Source organism: Mustela erminea, chromosome 7 (assembly GCF_009829155.1).
Source record: "Mustela erminea isolate mMusErm1 chromosome 7, mMusErm1.Pri, whole genome shotgun sequence".
NCBI lineage: Eukaryota > Metazoa > Chordata > Mammalia > Carnivora > Mustelidae > Mustela > Mustela erminea.
Genome location: NC_045620.1, coordinates 89,674,984 through 89,695,930, shown reverse-complemented (window position 1 = coordinate 89,695,930; position 20,947 = coordinate 89,674,984). Strand labels below are relative to the sequence as shown.

The following is a 20,947-nucleotide window of genomic DNA, read 5'->3' as shown; positions in this document are numbered from 1 at the left end:
GGATGCCCTTGGCCTTCCGGGTGACCCCTCTCAGTGACAGCTCTGCCATTCTGTCACAGGGTGCCAGTTGCCCTGTCTGGATTCCTCACCGCAGCCCAGACCCATGCCAGCCATCTGGATGTCGCTGACGGATAGAAGGAGGGCATCCTGAGGCCGGGCTGAAACGGTGAGCCTTCTGAATGACTCATGGGAAGCCAGAGGTCTATCCACGGGTATAGAGGAGGTAGCTCGGGGTCATTCCCTATGTCCTGAGGGCTGCAGGATGCCCAGGAAGGCAGGACCAAGGAGTCCTCTTGTAGACCAACACTGATCACTGCTCAGACTGTGAGAAAACATGTCAAGGAGGGACTGGCCAAATCCTGAGCTCCCCACAGGTGCCCCTGAGATATCCATGTTGTCCTTGGAGCAGGGCCAGCTGAGGGTCAGGGCTTAGGGGCGCAAGGGTCCATGTCCTACCTGCTCAATGTCTGGCTGCAGGGGGCTGTACAGGGGCCGGGATTCCACATGCTCGGGGACAAGGCCCAGCTGCCGGAGGATGTACAAAGCCAGACGCTCTTCCACTGGGCCCAGGTGTGGGTTCAGGACCCTGCCACCTTCTGCTCCAGAGAGAAGATTAAAAAGTTGCTGGGGCTGAGTGAGCAAGGGATGGTAGGGCTGCCTAGAGGCCTCAGGAAGCTCTACCTGCCCACGCCCTCACCCCCAAGCAAGACACACTTCTGACCCGCAGGTCTCACTCTCTGCACTGGAAGTCTCACAGTCCATTAGCTCCAGCTTTAAAGTCCAGATATGTCATTGCCATCATTTCTACCATGCCTCTTCTACAAAGCTCTTCCTCTTTTCCACCAAATCTCACCCCTTCCAGGAAGCCCTCCCTGACTGCTCTGAATTCTGAGCCTCAGCAACCCCTACTCCCAGATGGGCATCTAAGTGCTTTTAGTACTACTGTTCTCCTGGTCACACAATCTGCTCTATTAGGAGCAACAGCTAAAATAATAACAATCGCCGCAAACATTTATAAAGCAGAAACCAGGCACTGGGCTTCATAAATCTTAACAGATTCTATCCTCATAGTGATGCTGGAAGGTAAGTGTTATGATCATGCCCATTTCACAGATGACAGAAACGAAGCACAGAGCAGTGACATCGTTGGTCAGGAGGGCAGCCGAGATGACACCCTTGTTTAGGAAAGGCATGGGCCTGGCCATGAACACCCTTTCCTTCTGCCTTGTGCGGCCCAGGAACAGCTCCTACCTGCCCCGGAGTGGGTCAAGGACTGCTGCTGTGGACGGGATGAGGACACAGGTGTGTTCTGACCCAGACAAGCCTGGGCAACCAGCGGCCACAGGAACCTGAAGCCCCCATGACAGAAACACTGGGGCAAGGAGCATCCATGTGTGTCCAAATGCACAAGGACTTACACAAGTATGTGCACTCAGGTGTGCCCAAGTTCAAGAGTACAGATTTTCGTGCACGTACACACACACATTGATCTATCAAACCTGCTCTGCCCACTCTAGCAGGTTGCACAAAGGAAGCAGCATATTGTAGCAGGACCCCTGGCCAGGAGTTTGGTTCAGCCCCTAAACACCTGCATGACTTTGGGCAGGTCATTAGCCACACTTGGCCTCCATGGCCTCATCTGCAAAAACAGGCAGATGCCAGACCTCACCGTCAATAGCTTCAGGCTTTCGTTTTTTATGAACATATGACCGTGAACCCTGGTCCCCATGCTACAGTGGCTCACAGACCAGCAGAAAGAGTTGGAAATGCAGAAGGACGACGAGAGGGTTGGGGGTGGGGAATCAGAGCCACCATCCCCTTGCATAACCTTGGCACCAGCTCTTACATCAAACAACTTTGAGACCAGCCAGAAGTGAGCACCCCCTCCCAACGTCCCCTGCCTGACCTATAAACACCTCCAACAGCTCCTGGGAGACAGTGTAGGCCCGTGGACATCTGAGACACACAGGGGGCATGCATGCTGCTGAATTCTCAGTAGGAGCACTGGGCAGGTTCAGGGGCAAGGATGGAGACCACAGGGGTTCCTTCCTGCCCTGTGGTTGCTTTGGGTACAGGACCTAGGAGTCACCAGTTGGGGAGTGGGAGGATAAGGAGAGGTGCTCAGAAGATACCTGGAAAGCCAAGCTGGAAAGCTAGTGCAGTTCAAGCAGAAAACATTCTCAGAGGTCATCTGGACCCCAAATTCTAATTAAACTCTGACCCCCCAAAAAGCCAGAGGCAAGCTGATCTAACCAGGACCCTGACCTTGGCTTCATACTCACCCCTGACCCCTGAGGTCAAGGGAGAGCCCACTGGTTCTGGGGTCGCATGGCTGCTCACCTGTTTCTTCAATGGTATATTCTTTATCCTGAAAGAGCACGCGGTCCGTGAGGTACACGGGAGCCTTGAGTCTGCGCTGCTGGCAGAAGAGCTGGAGGAGCTGGGACGGGCGGAGCTGGTCCCTCCATTGGTTGGGTCCGGAGCTGAGGCCCAAACACAAGGCAAAGAAGAGACCCTCCAGGTACCACCAGGGCCGAGGGGTTCGCAGGAGCCCGTGTACCCACCCGTGCAGCCCCCCACCCTTCACTTTTACAGTGGGCGCCCTCACTCGCTGTGACTGGGGGTGTCACCTGACCCACAGGGAAACTGAGGCCCAGAGATGACAGGACTTGTTTAAATACATACCGAGTTGGAACCTAAACATTCTCAGTTTCCACATTGGGAGAATCAGACCCAGATGAGACCCAAATTGGCAAGAAGGGAGTAGGGACTGTCCACACATGGGTTCACCTGACACAGAGCCCCATAGGCTCCACTGGGGCCCATGTGACCTATTATCTGTCTCCCTTCTCCTTTCCCTCCTTCCTCATTCTCCCCTCTACCGGGGCTTGGTGGTGTCTTAAGGAGAACTGGGTTATAACAACATGATGAAGAGCAAGGTCCTTAGAGTCAGATGAATAGGTTCGAATCCGAATCCCACCAATTACAAACCATAACATCTCTGGGCCTCAGTCTCCACATCTGTACAGTGGGGACAAGAGCCTAGTTGCGTTGAAGGAGAGAACACCTATCAAGTGCTGAGCACAGGTCGGGCACACAGCAAGTGCTCAGGACTCAGGGGGACGGAAGAGCAACGAGCCCCCGTGCACCTACACACAGTAGGTCTGGGGGAGTCCACAGCGAGCCCCAAATTTGGACAGCAGCCTATTTTCCAGGTCGATGACTGTCTCCCCGATCTTTTCATCTTTGGAGAGGAGGTCATAGTCGTAGAGCGTGATCTTCAGGTCCTTCTCCAGAGGCAGAGTGCAAGTCAGCTCGAACATCCTGCAGGGGGACCCAGGGCAGAGGTCAGGGTGCTGCAGACTCCCTGATGTTGTTGGACACGGTGAGTGCTCAAGGGAAGGAGACGAGGACAAGAGCAGGGGGCTTGAAAGCCTTCCCTGGCTCCCTCCGCCCCTTCCAAGAGTGGCCCTGGAGCCCACCCTCCTCGGGTCCCCTGTCTGTCTTAAAGTATTAATCCCAGTGCCCTACTACTACTGGACTTTTCTTTGTGTGTCTGTGTGTGTGTGTTGTGTGTGTGCACATACACTTGTGTGTTTCAGACATTCCCAGATAATCTGGGCTGAGCATATAGTATCTCCCTGCCTAACGAAACACAGAATGAACAAATGAATTGGAACAGAAAGGTAAAACCAAAGCTTCTACCAGGACACCAGAATGTAAGAGGCATGAAGGTGCCGGAGCACTGGAATTGACCAAGGGGGTGACCTGGGATGCACTTCGGGGACACTTAAGGCTTTACATCCACTTGCAGAGTGAGAAGGAGGATTTGTGGAGATTTCTTGGGAGCGAGTTTCTGCTGTGCTCTGAGACCCCCACTCCCCCTCTAAGATCAAGTGTGGAGGGATAGCCCCTCCACAGTTCCCTGCAGGTGGGAGCCTGACCTCTGACTCCTACTCAAGTGAGAGAAAGCAGTGGGCCGTGGAGAGAAAGAGAAAGAGTTGACCCTGCTCCCGTCTTGGCTGGGCCACTGTGAGGCCACACTGGAGCCACTTGGAATCTGACCCCATGGGCCCTGGGCCTCCAGCAGTGAGACTGTGGAGAGGCCCACATGAAAGGGCCACCAGAAAAGGGCCACAGCATCCACCTCTTCCCTGGAGCTTCATGGGCAGGCTCAAAGGGGCTTTCTGGAAAGCGCTCACAAGAAAATAAATCCACTTTAAACAACTGCCACTGGAGAGAGCCCAGAAAACACAGGAGCAGAGAGCACCCGGGGCTCTCCTCTCCCAGGGGCTCCCCTAGTCCTGACCAGGCGTGATCCAGCACATCGGTGGGAGACATGGGACAGGAAAGGGAGAGAAGCAAAGCCCCCTCCGTCCATTCACACACACATCCACACACTGCACACAGCTATACCCAAAGTGGACCTGGCTGGGAAAGGGGGCGACTCCCCTAGATAGAGCCTGTCAGTTCACGAGTACACATGAATAAAGCTCTGGGTAGTGCCTTGACACTGAGCTTAGGACAAAGCCGACCGTCTCTAAGGAAGCACCTGTCTGCCACGCTTTGCACTTAAGAAATGAGGGAGGGAAGCCCCACGGAAGAAATGTCTACAGGACACAGGCAGACAAAAAGGAAACTGTGTTCTCCTGACGTTCCCTGAGCTGGGCTTGGTCAGCACATGAGTTATACAAAGAAAGAGTGTCTGCACTCACTCCCGCACCTTGCCCTGGGCCCTGACACACACCGCCACCTGCCACACACACCTGGACAGGCCCAGTCTGCTGCCGGGTCACCATAAACCAGTGGTGCTCACCAAAGGAACCCCTTCCCCACCTTCCCTGCAGCCCTTCCCTCCCATCCCAGCTCATCGGGGGCTCATCACTGGCAGGACACAGGCAATTCTCCAGGCTGACCGGCTCCTCGCCACAGGCCTCAGTGCCCACAACCAACTCTACAGACACCGGCAACTCAGGATGCCTGGGAGCTCTGCCCACACAGGGGGTCCTGATTCTTCCTCCCCTTGTTCTTAGATGTCAAGAAGCATTTGACTCTCTTCCTTTGTGTACCCATGAGAGACTAACACACAACAAAGAAAGATGACAATGACTAAACACAAACAACAAGGGATCCTGGAGAGCTCCTGGAGCTAAAAAGACATCAGTTGGGAAAAGGGGCCAAATCCAAGGGATCCTGGAGAGCTCCTGGAGGTAAAAAGACATGAGTTGGGAAAAGGGGCCAAATCCTAATAAAGCCTAGAGCGCAGGAAATAGTAATGTGCCACTAGTGATGTTTTCATTTTGACAAAATGAACCGTGGGTAGGTAAGAGGGAAAGGGAGTGTGAAGGGTATATGAGAATTGTGCTTCCTTTGCAGCTGTTCTGTAGATCAAAAATTATTCTGAAGTAAAAGTTAATCTTAAAAAAATACCAAAACAAACAAACAAAAAAAAAAATGGAATAATTAACAAATACAGGCTCTGAGTTTCCACTGAGATTTCTGTTCTTTGAGGTAATTGTTTATGAGATTAAGCAGGAGCTCTGGCCAGAAGCCAGCCTTCCGCATCCTGTGAAAAACTAGCCGAGCTTACAGCCCAATGGTCGTGCAAGGTTAGGGACCCCAGCTTTGCCTCAGGAACCGGGCACTTCCGGGAGGCTGCCACCCCTCCCCCACCAGGCTGGGGGTTACCCAGGTTAGCACCTCTACCCCCCAGACTCGAGCTGTCCCCAACTTACTTTCCAAACACAGGCTCTAGGGTACAGGGAATGTAGTTATCCTGGTCACTCACTGATTTCTTCCCTATGGAGATCTTGACATAAGGGTCACACTGAAGGAAGACACAGGAAGACTTCAGTGAATTCACTTCCCCAACACATCTCTGAAGGCTCTTTGGTCCTCGGCCTTTCAGTGGGGGTAGGAGGCCAGCCATCGAGAAGCTGCCATCCTGCCATGGTGCCAAGCCAGTGGCCCTGTCCCACACACCACCACACCAGTTGGCCCTGACTTGGACTTCTAGCCATGGTCCAGCAGCAGAAATGGGGTACCTGAGTCCTCCGGACTCCCGAAGCACTGCCCCACTGGGACAAGGTGGGTGAGGGCAAGGCTCATATCCTCAGAAACACTACAGCCGGTATTACATATGTGACTGAGCCAGCCAGGGTCCTCTCTGGGGCCTCTGCTTCAACAGATTGAAGGGAGAGAGATGGCCAGACTTCAGCAGCCCAACCTGGCCCAGGCTGGCCTTCCCCAGATGCCTCCAGGAGCAACTGCGACCAGAGACTTCTCAGGGTCAGTCAAGGCATAAAGAAATATTGAAGTGTATGAATGGACCGTTGGCCATACCACATCTTGAAGGCCATAATGGTGCCTGGGCTGGGAATGGCTCTGTTCTGCCCTTTGACTTCTCAGCAGGGCAAGGCCAGCTATGACCTCTCACCTTGAAAAGCAGGGCTCCAGGGACAGGATAGCAGACCTCCACCCACAGACTCAAGGACACATGCTAGGCCTGCCCCCATCTCAGGGGATGAGAGAGAACCCAGCCCAGTCCCTCTGAAGTCCAGTCAACCCCACCTGTCCCTCTTCTTTCCTCTTTCTCTCTTTCCAATTTTTCTCTGCCCCTCCCCCACCCCCATATCCTCAGGGCTCCAGACTCCTGCTCTCTGGCAAGTTCCCACTTTGCCTCAGAGCCGGGGACCAGAGTGAGGTGAGAAGGTACAAAATTTGTACATGTGTGCCTCAGGCACAAAGTTTGAGGGAGTGCCCCCAAAACTCAGTCAATGAAGATAAACAAATTTTAATGTAATATTTTAAAAATTGAAGTTGACACCAAACAGGCCCTGATGAACAAAATGTTTAATTTTAACCAAGGATAGGATCAGAATTACTGCTTCTCCCTTCTGCCTCAGGCTCTAGCATGGCTAGGCAACACACAGTTACTGAGCCACTTCTCTCCTGCCCGCGCCCCCACCAGCTGAAGCCCGAGGAGGTCCAACCCCAGCCCACACCTTCCATGTCACTTCCTCTCATGCCTCACCCTCATGCCAGACAGTCTTCTCATAAACTCTTGCCAGATTTTTGGCCCATCCTAAAAAACCATATTCTTCTCTCGCCTAGCCTACCTGAGAATTTCTTCTCCCTCCTAGCCTACCAGAACTCCATCGATCCTTAAGAATCCTATCCCTCTGCCAAGCCTTCCTCATGATTGCCAAGCTTTGCACGACCCCGCCTTCTCTGACCTCCTAGAGCACTTGGCCCCTACCCGAACCACATCCAGTTGCCTCTCTCGGTGCTGGGTGTGTGTGGCTGGTTTCCGTGGCTTTCTGTGAACTCCCTGTGGGAGAGCTGTGTCCAGATCCCGTAGCCCATTTGGGCCCCAGCCTGCCATTCCAGAAGAGCTGAGAGCTCCGGAAATGTTACCTTCCCATTGGGATCCTTGGGCTGCAGGCCAAATGCTCGGATGATATAGATGCGGACCAGGCACTCCTGAGGCCCCTGGGCGGTCAGCTGGTGGAACTGTCTCGGGGGCATGGGGACAGCCGGGTCTTCTGGGAGGGGGTAGATTTTGAAGAGGCCCTGGAAAGAATGAGGGGCCAACTTACTCGTGATCATCATCAACACAACCACCATCATGACCCTTGCCGTCATCTCTGCCAGAGTCAGCACGCCAGATACCACCAAACCTACCGCCATCTCTTCACCACCATCAGATTCTGCATCCATGGCGTCACCCACACAGTCACCATGTGCCAACATCAACACCATGGTCATTATCATGGTTACCACAGTAGCCCTGCTCCCAGCCCCTTCACTTATGATAGCTGCCACTTCACAGTTTCAGGCCTCCCGGGGGAGGAGGAGGGTCATGTCCTCAAGGACGTACCTTAAACTCCCCGATAACAGACGGGTCCTCCGTCTCCTCCTGAGTCTTGCCCCGGTAGAGCTTGAAGGTGTTGCAAAAGTCAGACAGGCCTTCAAAGGCCTCCACGTTCTCCAGTTGTGTGTCATAGACCTGCCACACATGGGGATGACAAAAGGGGACGAAGGAAAGAGAAAGAAGAGAGCCAGCCGGGGAAGAGGAAACAGGACAGTATTCAAGTGACAATGGACAGAAAGTCCCAGAGAAGAAAAGGAAGGGAAAGACCATGTGCAAATTAAAGGAACAAAGACAGGTAGCAGAGGGGAAGAGGAGAGCAGCCAAGAACAGAGAGGACAGAGGAGGAAAGGTCACAGGCAGAGATTAAAAGGATGTGAAGTGTGGAGAGGAAAAGGAGAGGAGGGTGGGGGACAAGAGGGACAGGAGAGGTGGGAAGAAGGGAAGACGTGTGTTCAGCACCATTCGGAAATGGTTTTCTGGTGAATGCAACATTTTAGGTTTCTAGGAGTCATCACATACATGGCTAGTGATTTTTTTTTTTACAAGAATAAAATCAAACAAACAAATGAAAAGTTAACTGACATTTTACTTGAAGATCAAAACAGAACTCTGAAAAATTTATAGGTCTGTGTTTCAAGCCACAAATGCTCCCTGTCCAGGACGGCCGGGTGACCGTGGTACCAAACCCTGGGCTGTGAATGCCTTCCGAGCACCACTTTAAATTTGCAAACTCAACGTATCGATCCCCTTCCTCTCAAATAGCTGCTGACTTCTCTTTATTAGAGGCGTGCTTTGGAATTGCTTAGGCTTAACTAAAGCAGCAGTTTTCTATTGTAGGTGATAAATGTGCCTAAGAGTGATATTAAAAACTTAATATACATGCTAAGTTGGTTACACTGAAACTAACAGCCAAGGCGAACCAGGTAAGTTCCCGTCTCATACTGCTAAGTATTATTCCTCATTGAGGCCTAGCCCAGGTTCTGTCCCTTCCAAGAAACAATAAATGATGCAAGTGAGGCAGGTTCATCATTAAAAATTAGAAAATATAAGTAAATACAAAGAAAAGATTATTATTGCCTTGCATTTGGATTCTCAAAAATAACGACTAGTTATTTGGTTACTATTTGACAGGTACCATTTTGAGTATGTTCTTGATCTGTTTATATCATTTAATCATTTTAAAGGACAGTTCCTTCATTTGTCAATTCTACCATTTCCTCTGCTCCAGTTCCTTATTTCTGCTTTTATTTTTATTATTTCATTCTTCTTTGTAACTTCTTTTTCATTACTCTTTGTAACTTCTCCAGTTAAAGCTTTATTTACTTTGCTCCCTCTATTCGGATAAGAAAAATGCTTATTGTTATGAAATTGTCTCCGCTTACTACTGTCTTGGCATGGACCCATCTGTTTTGATTCTAATGTTATCATATCCATTCTCTTGACATGCCACAATTACAGTTTTATTTTTATTCTTTGATCCAAGAGCTAGATGCTTGTTTTTCATTCTTTCATTTTAAATGAGACAAGCTTTTAAAGCTATAACCTTCCTCTGAATGCTGCTTTAGCTATAACTAGCAAGTTCTAATATGTAACGTTTTATCCTTGTTTTCCGGATATTCTGCAATTTGGGGTTATGTTTTTTCTTTTGCCAAGAACTGTGAAAAGAGAGGTTTTGTTTTTTTGTTTTGTTTTGTTTTTTCATTGTCTAGATAGGAGAGAACTTTTGGGGTTTTTTACCTTGTTATTAAGTTCTCATTTCATGACATTATAACAAAAAAAATATGGTCATTGGTAGGCCACTTTTTGAATTGTATTAATGTTCTCTTCAGGGCCTGTTAACATGGTCCATCTCTGGAATGACGCCAAAGGCTGTAGCCTCTGTTTTCAGGCTACAGGGTTCAGTAAGGTGAATAACTATGCTGCTTTTCTCTATCCTCTTAAGTTTGTGTTCCCTCGACCCTGACATTAAACAAGAGGAGAGAAAAAAATCTCCCCCTACCTGCTATTTCTTTCCTATATCTCCTGTAATTTCTGTTTTGTAAATATTGTGGTATTATTCAGCACATAGATATTCTCATAACTGTTATCTCCCAGAATTGCATGGTTTAATGCTATAAAGTGTCATTCTTTGTCTCATTTAAATAATTTGGGGGACCCAAATCTGTTCTCATCTAACAAGAAGATGGCAACTTCTGCTTTCTTTTCATTTGTATTTGCCAGGCACACATTTTTACAATCTTTCATTTTCAACCTTCATGAACCTATTTTGGAGTTAGATTTTGCTTTGAGATTGGATTTAAGTTTTGTAATTAATGAGTGATTGATATGACATGCATTGATATAACAAATATATGTGATCAGGTTTATATTTATATACATTTGATCTGTGACATTTATAGTCACAGAACATGTTTATTGTTACATTTTCCAATTTCATCGATTTTGTTTTACACCCTTGCCTGTGTGGTCTGTTTTCTCTGTGTGTGTGTATATGTGTGTTTCTGATGAGCTGAGTTCATATTCTAATGTTATTATAAATTTATGTAAATGAGTAATTCTCTAAGTCCTGCATGTCTTTAGGGACAGTATTGAAGAGTTCTCTACTACAGCAATGATAAAATGATGAAATTTTATCTCCCTCCCACTCCCTCTCCCTCACTCAGTTTTAGACAGCATTGTCTTCCTTAATATTAACTCTGTACTATTTGTTTATAATTTGCTTATACTCCTCTTATTTGTTTTGCCAATTTTAAATACTGTCAACTCTATCTATTCCATAATATGGCAATTCATGTCCTTACTCCGTATCCCATCATCTTTCCTCCTTCTGTGCTTAATTTTTTAAAAGATTTTATTTACTTATTTGAGAGAAACAGCACGAGAAGAGAGGGAAAGGTAGAGGGAAAGGGAGAAGCAGACTCCCTGCTAAGCAAGAAGCCCGATGCAGGACTCGATCCCAGAACCCTGGGATCATGACCTGAGCTGAAGGCTGACGCTTTACCGACTGAGCCACTCAGACATCCCTGTGCCTAATTTTTGCCAGTATTGTCACTTCCTCATTTTCACTGTGTATATTTATATTCTATCATATTACCCTAATCCTTCCATTTATTTTCATTGGAAGTCTAAGGTAAAATATGATCACAACCAACCCCTTGGTTCTGGTTTTCCCAGTTATCTCCTAATTGACTAAGTTCGTTCCCTTGGAGCTCTTCAAGATGGGGGCATGGGACCTGTATCCCCAGTTCCTGAATACGCATGCTGTGTGTCCATAGCTGTTGCGCCTGAGTGGCAGCTGGGATGAATATAAATCCTGGGGCACCCTTTCCCTTTGATTTTCTTACACATGGTGCTTTACTGTCTTTGGGTATGAAATGTCATTGTGGAGAAACTGAAGCCAACTTGTATTATTTCCTATTTTAAATGACTTAATATTTGGGGAAAGAAGAAAGTATGACTACCCCAAAAATTCTTTAAATCTCAAGTCCAATAACATACACTAGGATCAGTCTCAGAGTTGACCATTCTGGGTTGATTTTCCCTGACACCCAGCAGACCTTATAGTATGTATATTCAGGTAGTCTTCTGACAATGCTGGTGACTTCCATTAAATGCTTCAATGTCTATTTGTTCTATTTCACCGTTTTGGTTGCCGTCCTCAGAGACTCCAATTATGCAAGTGTTGGATCTCCTTTCCCTGATCTGTCATTTTCTCTTTATTGTTTTATACCTCTGTTTTTTAATTTCCAATCATTTTGTTGAACTTCATCATTTCTGTCCTCTGCCCCCTTCTTGTGTTTTCTAAAGTGGCCATTCTGCCTTGCACTCCTTCCAATTTCATGGGATCTCCTCCTTTCCGGAATCCTACCAGTCTCTTCTCATCTCATCATCCCTTGAGTACTTTCATTTCTACCTTGATTCTGACTGTCCCACCTCTGAAAAATTCACAGCTAAGTATTTCATTTCATCTGCTCCTTGGCAAAATTTTTCTGGTGATATATATCCTCTTCTTTTGGCCAAATTTTGATTTATATTTTCTTTTTTTTTAATGGCATTTTTGAATTAATGCCCTGATAGTTCTTTTATGATTACTTGTCACTAAATGTGTTGAATTCTCCTAGCCCAGTTACTTCCTTTGTTCTGGCCACAGAGGCAGACTGCTTCCTGCAAATATAGCTCATCTCTTTGATTCTTGTGTGGCTCCACCTCTTTCACTTCTCTAAACTGGACCAGGTCTGAGAAGCATTTGTTGCCAGCCCGAACCTGACTCCAAAGTTCCCACATCCATTGTCATGGATAAGATGGATCACTTCTGTCTTTCATGGGGAAACCTTGACTTCAGGAACTTTTAAAAAACTACTTATTATGAAAGTTTCCAAGTGCACACAAAAATAAAGGTGACATAATAAGCGCCCATGTGCCTATAACCTGTCTTCACTAATTCTCAACATTCTTCTGTTAGGAAGAATGGGGTTTTCTGGGATCTGCTACCACTATGACCTTTCATCATTTTCTCTTCATTTACTGCCGAGTGGCTTCTACCCAATCTTGGTTGCCTTTGGACAGCCCTTGCATGTATTTTGGAGTCTGCGGGTTTTATTTGTTTCCAACTTTTACTGAAAATGGAGTTTGTGGGTTTGAATGATTTCCAGGAGAAAAGGGGAAAAATGCTGACTTATGCAGCCATGTTCATACTGGAAATCTCAATAAAATACTTTTTAAATTTCCAAGTGGTAGGTCTTTTTGCTTAAACTTTTGTTATTAATTTCTCATTTTATTGCATTTTAATCTGTCTTGTATGATTTCTGCTTTTGGTAATTTATTGCTAAACTAATATGTGATCAAATTTGGTAAATATTCTCTGAGCAATAGGAAAAATATATTCTTTTTTTAATTATTTTTATTCTCTATTTTAAAGCTACTTTTGATGTAGCTTAAAAAATATTTTACCTTGTTATTCAGACCTCTTATTTCTTTATTTACTTTCTGCTTCATCTGCCTAGGAGAGAGATGCATTAAAATCCCTAATGCAACTTTAATTTCTCTCATCTCTTCCTTTTATTTGTGTGAAGTATGAGTTTACATCTTCCTACCATTTTTGCTTTAAATATTTCTAAGCTTTATTGTCCTGTACAGTAATATTTGGGCATTTTCTCATTGAGATGTGTATCTTTTATTTATATAAAACATCCCATTTTGTTTCCTTTGCTTTTTACTTTAAATTATATCTGTTTCTCTTTTATTGGCATTTTCCTTATTTTGTGTGCCAAAATATTTATTTTTTAGACATTCTAAGTTGTACTGTTTTAGACCTACCTCTTAAGGACAGTCTAATGAATTTTTAATTTTATATAGTTTGAGAGTTCTTATCACTCAATAGAGAAGCTCAATACATTTCATTTATTAGGAAAACAAATATGTATTATTCTTTTTCTGTTGTGTTTTTCTATGGTTTCTGGTTTTTATGCTTTCTTGTTTATATCTTTTGTTTTTCTGTCTTTTGCTACTGACACTGCAAGTTGCATATTTCCCCCAGGCTAGTAATTTCCAAAATCTGTTTTTTTTTCCCTCTACCCATTGTGTTCTCCATTCTCTCCATAATGCTACAGGCTACTTTTCAAAAACTCTTGGTGGTGGTGGTGGTGGTTTTCTTCTATTTACTTATCCTTAAAGGACCAATGTTCCTTCCAGGTCTGGTTTTTTTCCCCCCAGAAACAGGTTGAATGCCTTTTTGTTTTGGACAGCCCATGTTCACTTGGACGCTGTCAGAGATCTCCTCAAAGAGGTCAGGCTGAAGGGCAGGATGCCAGTTCCATGTCCGGCATCTGAAGGAGCAGCAAGGGGGGGCCAGGGCCATGGGCCACACTGGCAGGAGTCCTCATTCTTGGTTTCTCTCATTTTCTGGCAAGGCCACACTACCACATGCCAGACCTAATGTGTCGGACCTTCTTCCTGGTACACAAGTTTAGTCTCTTTGCCCAGCCTCACACACCCAACTGCAAATCAACTAAGAACTTGCTGCCTAAGGTGGCCTGTGCCTTTGGGGCCACTGCTCTCCTCATTTCTGCACATCCAGGTCTCCAGACACAACTCACCTAGAGGCCCACAGTGCATCAGAGACAACTTTTACCACCTTGTAGAATTACCCTCCAGAGTGGCCAACCAAGGCTTTCAGCCAGCAGAACAACCTGAAAGCCCAGACCACCCACCATTCCCACTGGCCTCAAATCCCATTCCACTGGTCCCCTTTGGGGTGCTCCTCGGGCCCCTCCTCTGCATCTAACAGCCTTTGCATACCTTCTCTAAACAGGCTTGCCAGATAAAGCAAGGTAAAACACAGGACACCCACTCAAATTTGAATTTCAAATAAATAACAAATAATTTCGTTACATAAGTATGTCCCAGGCAATATCTGAGGCCTAAGACATACTTATCTAACAATTACAGAAAATACTTATACTAAAATATTATTTCTTATTTATCTGCAATTCAAGTGTAACTGAACATCCTGAACGTATCTGGCAACCTTCCCCAGGACTCTTTACAACTCCTTTGGGGAGTAACTTTGAGTCACCTCTGGTTATCTTTTTTAAAAGCAGTCTACTTTTTAAAAAGCATAATTGTATTTGTGGAATTTCCTCAAAATACCAGAATTTGGCTGACTCATCCCTGGCTTAGTTTTTGTTTGTTTGGTTGGCTTTGGGGGGGAGGGGGGTTTCTTTTCTTTTCTTTTTTTCATGGAAGCAAAGTTTACCATATTTTTATATCTGCTAGGCAGTTTCTGTCCCAGATGTAGGGGCAGAGGAGTCAGAGCTACATTCTCAAACTGACTTCCCTTTTTATTTTAACACAGATTTTTTATTATAGAAAGTTCAAATAACTTTAAAAGAAAGGGAATAACCTAACAATTCCCATCTCCAGCTTTAACAAGTAGGCAGCTCCAAGCTTTAACAATTTTCAGTATTTTGCAATTTTCATAATTTTAAATATTTTGAAAATCTACCAGAGGGTCACTCACATCAACTATCTTCCCATTTATTTTTCTTTTCTTCCTTCCTTTCTTTTTTTTTTTTTTTAAGCATTTTAAAACAAATCCCAGGCCAGGCATGATTTCACCCATAAACACCTCAGTATTTTCAACAATCTTCCAAAAATACTTTCTTGGTTACTGCAGCCCACGCTGACTTCTTGATCTAAACTGGTGGGTGACCCTTCTCACCTCAATTAGCTCATCAGGATTCATCAGCTCCCCAGGCACCAAAAGAGAAGATTCACACATGTATTCAAAGGAGGTGACATATGTGTACACATTTTGTCTCCCTGTGGCATCCCCGATGTCCCTTGTGTGTGCCCAGGGGCTATTAGACTGAAGGGCACACTGTGGAAAGGCCTCACCTTTAGAGTGTCAAAGCCCTTCTCCAAGTATGAGCCGCACTTCTCCCTCTCCCCTGTGGAGGCAAAGAATTTGCTCCACCAGTCAATGAACTCCTCCTCCTGAGTGGGTAGAAAGAAAGAGATCACTTCAGAAACAGAACTTGCCAAGCAAGGCCCTTCTGGACCAGGCACCTAACAAGGCCCATGGGCCAGCACAGTCTTCAAAGCTCTCCTGTTGGGTGAGTTCAGGGGAGCAGACCTCTGGAACTCCCCACCCCTTCAGATGCAGGCTGCGCAGACCTGACCAGAAGAAAGGTTTGAACATCGGCTCTACCCTGAGAGGCAGAAGTTCCGGTCCTAGCTCTGCCCCCCATTCATTGTGTGATGCTGTTAAGTTCTCGGGCCTCCCTTCTCCTTTTTGTAATGTGGACATCAACCCTGTGGTCCCCCTGCATTCCATGGATGTACCAAGGCTGAAATCAGAAGGTACATATGGTAACTCTTTGGGGGGAAATGTCAATAACGTGTTATTTATGAATACAATGCAGTAGACCCAGGAAAACTCACACCCCAAAGAGCTATCCTGTCTCCCTAAACCCAGGGAGAGAAAAAAAAAAAAAATCAGAAATCAGAACTTAGCCTCCCCAGGGTCAGATCAAGGCAGAATCCCTGAAAATCAACAAATGCTTACAAAGGGCTCATTATGCAAAAGACACCATGCTACATGGGGGACATCAGGTAAAGAGACGTTTGTGATAACACATTCTCTGCCTTGTCCTTCCTCCACTTACTCAGATTTGTAGAAGACAGACAGGTCTCTTGGAGCACACACTGGTCTCCTCACCTTCACACATCCTACACATGGTGTGTCTACAGGTCTTCTTATTTCTTTTGTCTAGAATGGTCCTCCAGCTCTGTCCTGTCTAGTTGTGGGTGTCCCATCACCCAGGGAGTCAGCAAGCTTCCTGAAGGCCGGATGGTCACTCTGCCTCAGGTCTCCCTCCAAACCCTCCCTAGGGCTGGGCACTCAGTCTGTGCCTGCCAATAACCATCAAAACTCAGCCAATTAGTGAGAAAGGCCAAGGACTAGGTGTCAAGAAAGCTGATCTGGAACTTGCTTTTCCTCCTCTATGGGAAAGCGTGTGTTAGGAGATCTCCCAAAAGTCTGCTCTGATATTATTAAATCAACTGAATGTCTGTCATGGAGTTTCTGGAAATGCTGGTGGCTCCCTTTAAACTAATGCTCAGTCCTTTGAACCCTGGCTTCTTAAGGGTGAGAACCAGCTGGAACCAAGCCAAGGGTACCTGAACCGACACAATGGGGAGAGGGTAGGATGAGGCTCTCAGAGTCTCCACCTATCCTGGCAGTGTGGCCCTAACACCCACATCGTGGCCAGAATGTGATCCCCAGACACATAGCACAGAGCACGGGTACCAGAGGAAGGCTGAGTCTACACACAGTCATTGTCAGACCAACTTACCAGGAGGTTCTTCTGCAGCTAGAGGAGAGGAAAAGCCATTCAGATGGGTTAATATATAGTGTAGCAGAGCTTTCTGGCTTGCAACCCCTCTAGAAAAAGCCAGCACAGAGCAAGGCCAACGCTAGCCCTAAGCCCTAATGCTTTAAGATCAATTTAAAGAAAAAGATGCCATGGGTGAATAAACATATGCAGGCATATATATCAAATGCACAACACAGAAAAATATATTTACACAGACATGCCCAAGGGAGATGTTTATACTGTAATGCACATACACACCACAAGAGTACACACATAACACACAGGCACGTACGTACACACAGAACTGTTAGACCAGAAGCCGGTTTAGATAATCCTCCTAAGTCTTCCTTCTCTTCCCCACCCCAGATACTTAAATATTTGAGTTTATGATCAGGCTCAGAGTCAGGCACAAATAGGCACTATTTGTTATTCCAAAGAATAACAGAAGCACACTAATTGTGGGAGAGTTGTTACACTTCCCACAGTCTTGAAAAACCAACAAATGAAAAAGAAAAAAAGGAGTACGAAGACTGAGAATCTGAATAATACCACTAACAATGTCAATTAAGAAGACAAACGTGTGATCCAACGACAGAAAATATACCTTCTTTTCCACCACCATCGGAGCACTTAGAAAATTAGAAGCCACAAGCAGATCTCAATTAAGTCCAAGATAAACCTGTATCAGTCACATTCTCTGACCATAATGCAGTAAAGCTAGAAACTAATGAAAAATTTAAGGATTAAAATTCTCAAATTTTTAGAAATTTAAAGGCACACTTTTTAAACCCTCCTGGGTCAAAGAGAAAACCAATCTAAAATCACAGATACTTAGCTAATACCAACAGTGACAGGGCTCTGCCCCCAAATTTGTGGGTTAGAGCAAATTTGTCCTCAAAGGAAAAAAATCAGTCTTAAGTGCTCTTGCTTTTATACAAAGGAATGAAAATAAATAATGATAGCTCAAGAAATTACAAAATGAAAAATAGAAAGACCAAAATTTGACAATGATGAATAGAAATAAATACATTAGAAAGGAGAAGAGTAGTACAAATGATAATTAAATCTTAGAGCAGACCTTCAAAAGACCAATAAAATAAACATTTATCAAATCTAATATCTAGAAGCAGATACACCACTAGGAATGAGAAAGATCAAATAGAAATATATTATGGAGAGAATGAAAATATTCAAAGATTTACTACCACCTAATCAGTGACGAAATGGGAAATGCACATGAAGTGGGAAATCTTCTAGAAGAGTACAAATTCCCAAAATTGATTCAAAAGTAATAGAAAATGAAGAGATCAGTAATCCTGAAAGTGTAAGAGCTCTCAAAGAGGTACGTCCAACACAGACATCAGTCAGGATGCTTCCTTTGGAACAAAGTTCTAGCAGTCTCTCAAAGAATAAATCACTCTTTATTACACACACACACACACACACGCACGCACGCACGCACACATGTTAATCCCATTCCTGAACAGAGAAATTAAGATAATAATAGATTGTAGCAGATGTGCCATGGTCAAGCTGGATTATTCCAGAATGCAGGAGGGGCTCAGCATCACTGATTAAGGAGAAAAAACCCACATGATCATCTACAACAGAAATTTACAAACTATGGCTCACTGGCCAGCCACCTGCTTGTGTAATTTAAATACAGTCTGTGGTGGCTTTTCAGCTACAACAGCAGAGTTGAGTAGTTGAGACAGAGACCTTAAGTCCTCCAAACCTAATATACTTTCTCCCTGGGCCTTTAAGAAGAAAAAAAATTTGATTGATTGATTGATTGATTGATTGATTGAGGGTCGGGGGGACACCAGAGCTCTATCTCATGACCCTGAGATCAAGACCAAGAGTTCAATGCTTAACCAACTGTTCCACACAGGCACCTCTACTCTCTGGCCCTTTAAGAAAAGTTCTGCCACCCCTGATCTATAACATGCAAATAAGAAAGGGGGAGAAAAGAATGATAAAACTTTTCAGTTATTCCTAAATGAAACTCTCAGTTCATTCATTCCCATTCACTTACTCTCATTCTATTAAGAATAACAGGAAGCTTTCCTAGCATTAAAAAGGATATCTTAGAGTGATGTACAATGTTGTGCTACCAGAAATTCTCCCTTCTGGGCTTTTGCACATAGGGTTGCCTCTGCCAGTAATTTTCATGTGATGTGGATATAAAAAAGCAATAAATCAGGGTGATTTATTATTATTAGCAGAGTTCAAATCCTGCCACTCCTAGCTGTGTGACCTTAGATAACTACTTAACCTCTCTGTGCCTTAATAATCTGTAAAATGATCAAACAGTACCAATTTGATAGAGTTATGGTAAGAAACAAAGGAGTCAGTAAATATAAAGATTTTAAAATAGTACCTCGCACCTAAGTGCAATGTCAGTATTTACTGCTATCATTGATCATGGTATTATTTTTTCGGTGTGGACCAGGTTAGCTTCTTGGCCAAGGGCTGGCTCTCTCACAAAATGCCAGCGGGAACATAGCTGGCCATAGTCTTTTCCAGAAGGCAACCTGGTTGCATGTTTCCTCAGCCTTAGAAGTGTACACATGCTTTGAGCCATCAACCTGTCCTAGAAATCTATCCAAAGAAAGTAATCATAGATATGCATAAAGATTTAACTTCTTTTATTATTGTGAAAAATTGGAAACAACTTAAGTAACAATAATGAACTGTTTGGGTAAACTGAATACCCACGTGATTAAGTATTATGCAACATTTTAGAATGATGCAATTGAAATAGATTTATTGGCATGGAAAGCTATCCACAACTGATGAGATTAAAAAAGGTTAATAAATGAATAATGTGATTTCCTTTTAGGAAAAGGACAAAACCCCAAATGTTCATAGCAATTACCTATGAATGACAGCATTATAAATGTTTTGTTTATTCCTTGTATTTTTGTGCATCACTCAAAATTTTCTAAATTTTCATGATGTGCATGTATTCCTTACATAATTTTAAAAATTAAAGATTTTAAAAATAAAGAACAATAGCAGGACTTCAGGAAAAAATGTCACCAAGAAAATGAAAAGATAATCCACAGAATAGGGAAAAAATGTTTATAAATGATATATTTGAGAAGGGATTTGCAACCAGAATATATGAAGAACTCACACAACTCAATAATAAAAAGACAAATAACCCAACCAAAAAGGAGCAGTGCATTTAAATAAACATTCCTCTAAATAAGACCAGCAGACAGATAATAAGCACAGGGAAAGGTGCTCATCGTTAGCCAACAGGGAAACACAAATCGAAACCACTGTGAGAAAACACTGCATACCCACCAGGACAGCTATTATGAAAAGTCTGATAGTAACAAGTTTTGGTAAAGCCATGGAGAAACTGGAACGCTACTGATGAGAACATAAAGGGGTACAGTCACTTTGGAAAACAATCTGGCAGTTCTTCAAAAGGTTCAACAGAGAGTTATCATATGACCCAGCAATTATACTCCTAGTTATATAACCAAGAGAAATGAAAAGTTCCATCTACACCGAAATTGGTGCGGGAATGTTCAGAGCAGCTTCATTCATAACTGCCAAGAGGAAGAATCCAAATGTCCACCAGCTGGTGAATGGATAAAGAAAATGTCATATATCCACCATTTGGCAATAAAAAGCAGTGAAAAATTGATGCACATTACAACATGGATGAACCTTGAAAACAGTAGCTGAATGAAAGAGTCACAAAAGACCACATATTATATGATTCCATTTATATGAAATGTCCAGAATAGGCAGATCTGAAACCAAAAGTAGACGAATGGTCGCCTAGGACTGGGAGTGGTTGGGAAGAACTGGCAGGTGACTGCTCTTGGGTACAGGGTCTCTTTGGAGTGATAAAAACCTTCTAAAATTAGTGTCAGGTCAGTAAGCATCAGGCTTCAGTGCCAAATCAGACACAAATGGATTGAACTTGAGCATTTTGAAGATGGACAGCTATTTGACCTTGTACACCAAAGACCCATCTACCAGAAAGAGAAGACAACACTTTCTCAACATAGGGACTAGAAATAAAGGAAGAGTTGAAAGTGAGTCTTGTTTTTTCCTTTTGGGAGGAGGATATAAAGGGATGTATTGTTTTAGTTACTCATTTCTTTTAATTAGAATATACTCAAATAAATATAAAACACTTTAAGAGAATGTATTTACATGAAGGGGAAAATATACA

General features: G+C 44.5%; 1 protein-coding gene across 21 annotated transcripts in view; it reads right to left on the bottom strand.

Moving 5' to 3' along the window:
• DYSF (dysferlin) overlaps positions 1-20,947 on the bottom strand; it is a 204,191-nt gene that overhangs the window by 17,937 nt on the left and 165,307 nt on the right. For all 21 annotated transcript variants that reach the window (XM_032352429.1, XM_032352420.1, XM_032352432.1 and 18 more), the window contains 7 exons: positions 15,269-15,367; positions 7,880-8,008; positions 7,417-7,572; positions 5,736-5,827; positions 3,154-3,324; positions 2,341-2,483; positions 457-596 (listed from right to left, as the gene is read on the bottom strand). In XM_032352429.1, the coding sequence (XP_032208320.1) occupies positions 457-596; positions 2,341-2,483; positions 3,154-3,324; positions 5,736-5,827; positions 7,417-7,572; positions 7,880-8,008; positions 15,269-15,367 (930 nt within the window). The remainder of the gene's footprint in view (positions 1-456; positions 597-2,340; positions 2,484-3,153; positions 3,325-5,735; positions 5,828-7,416; positions 7,573-7,879; positions 8,009-15,268; positions 15,368-20,947) is intronic.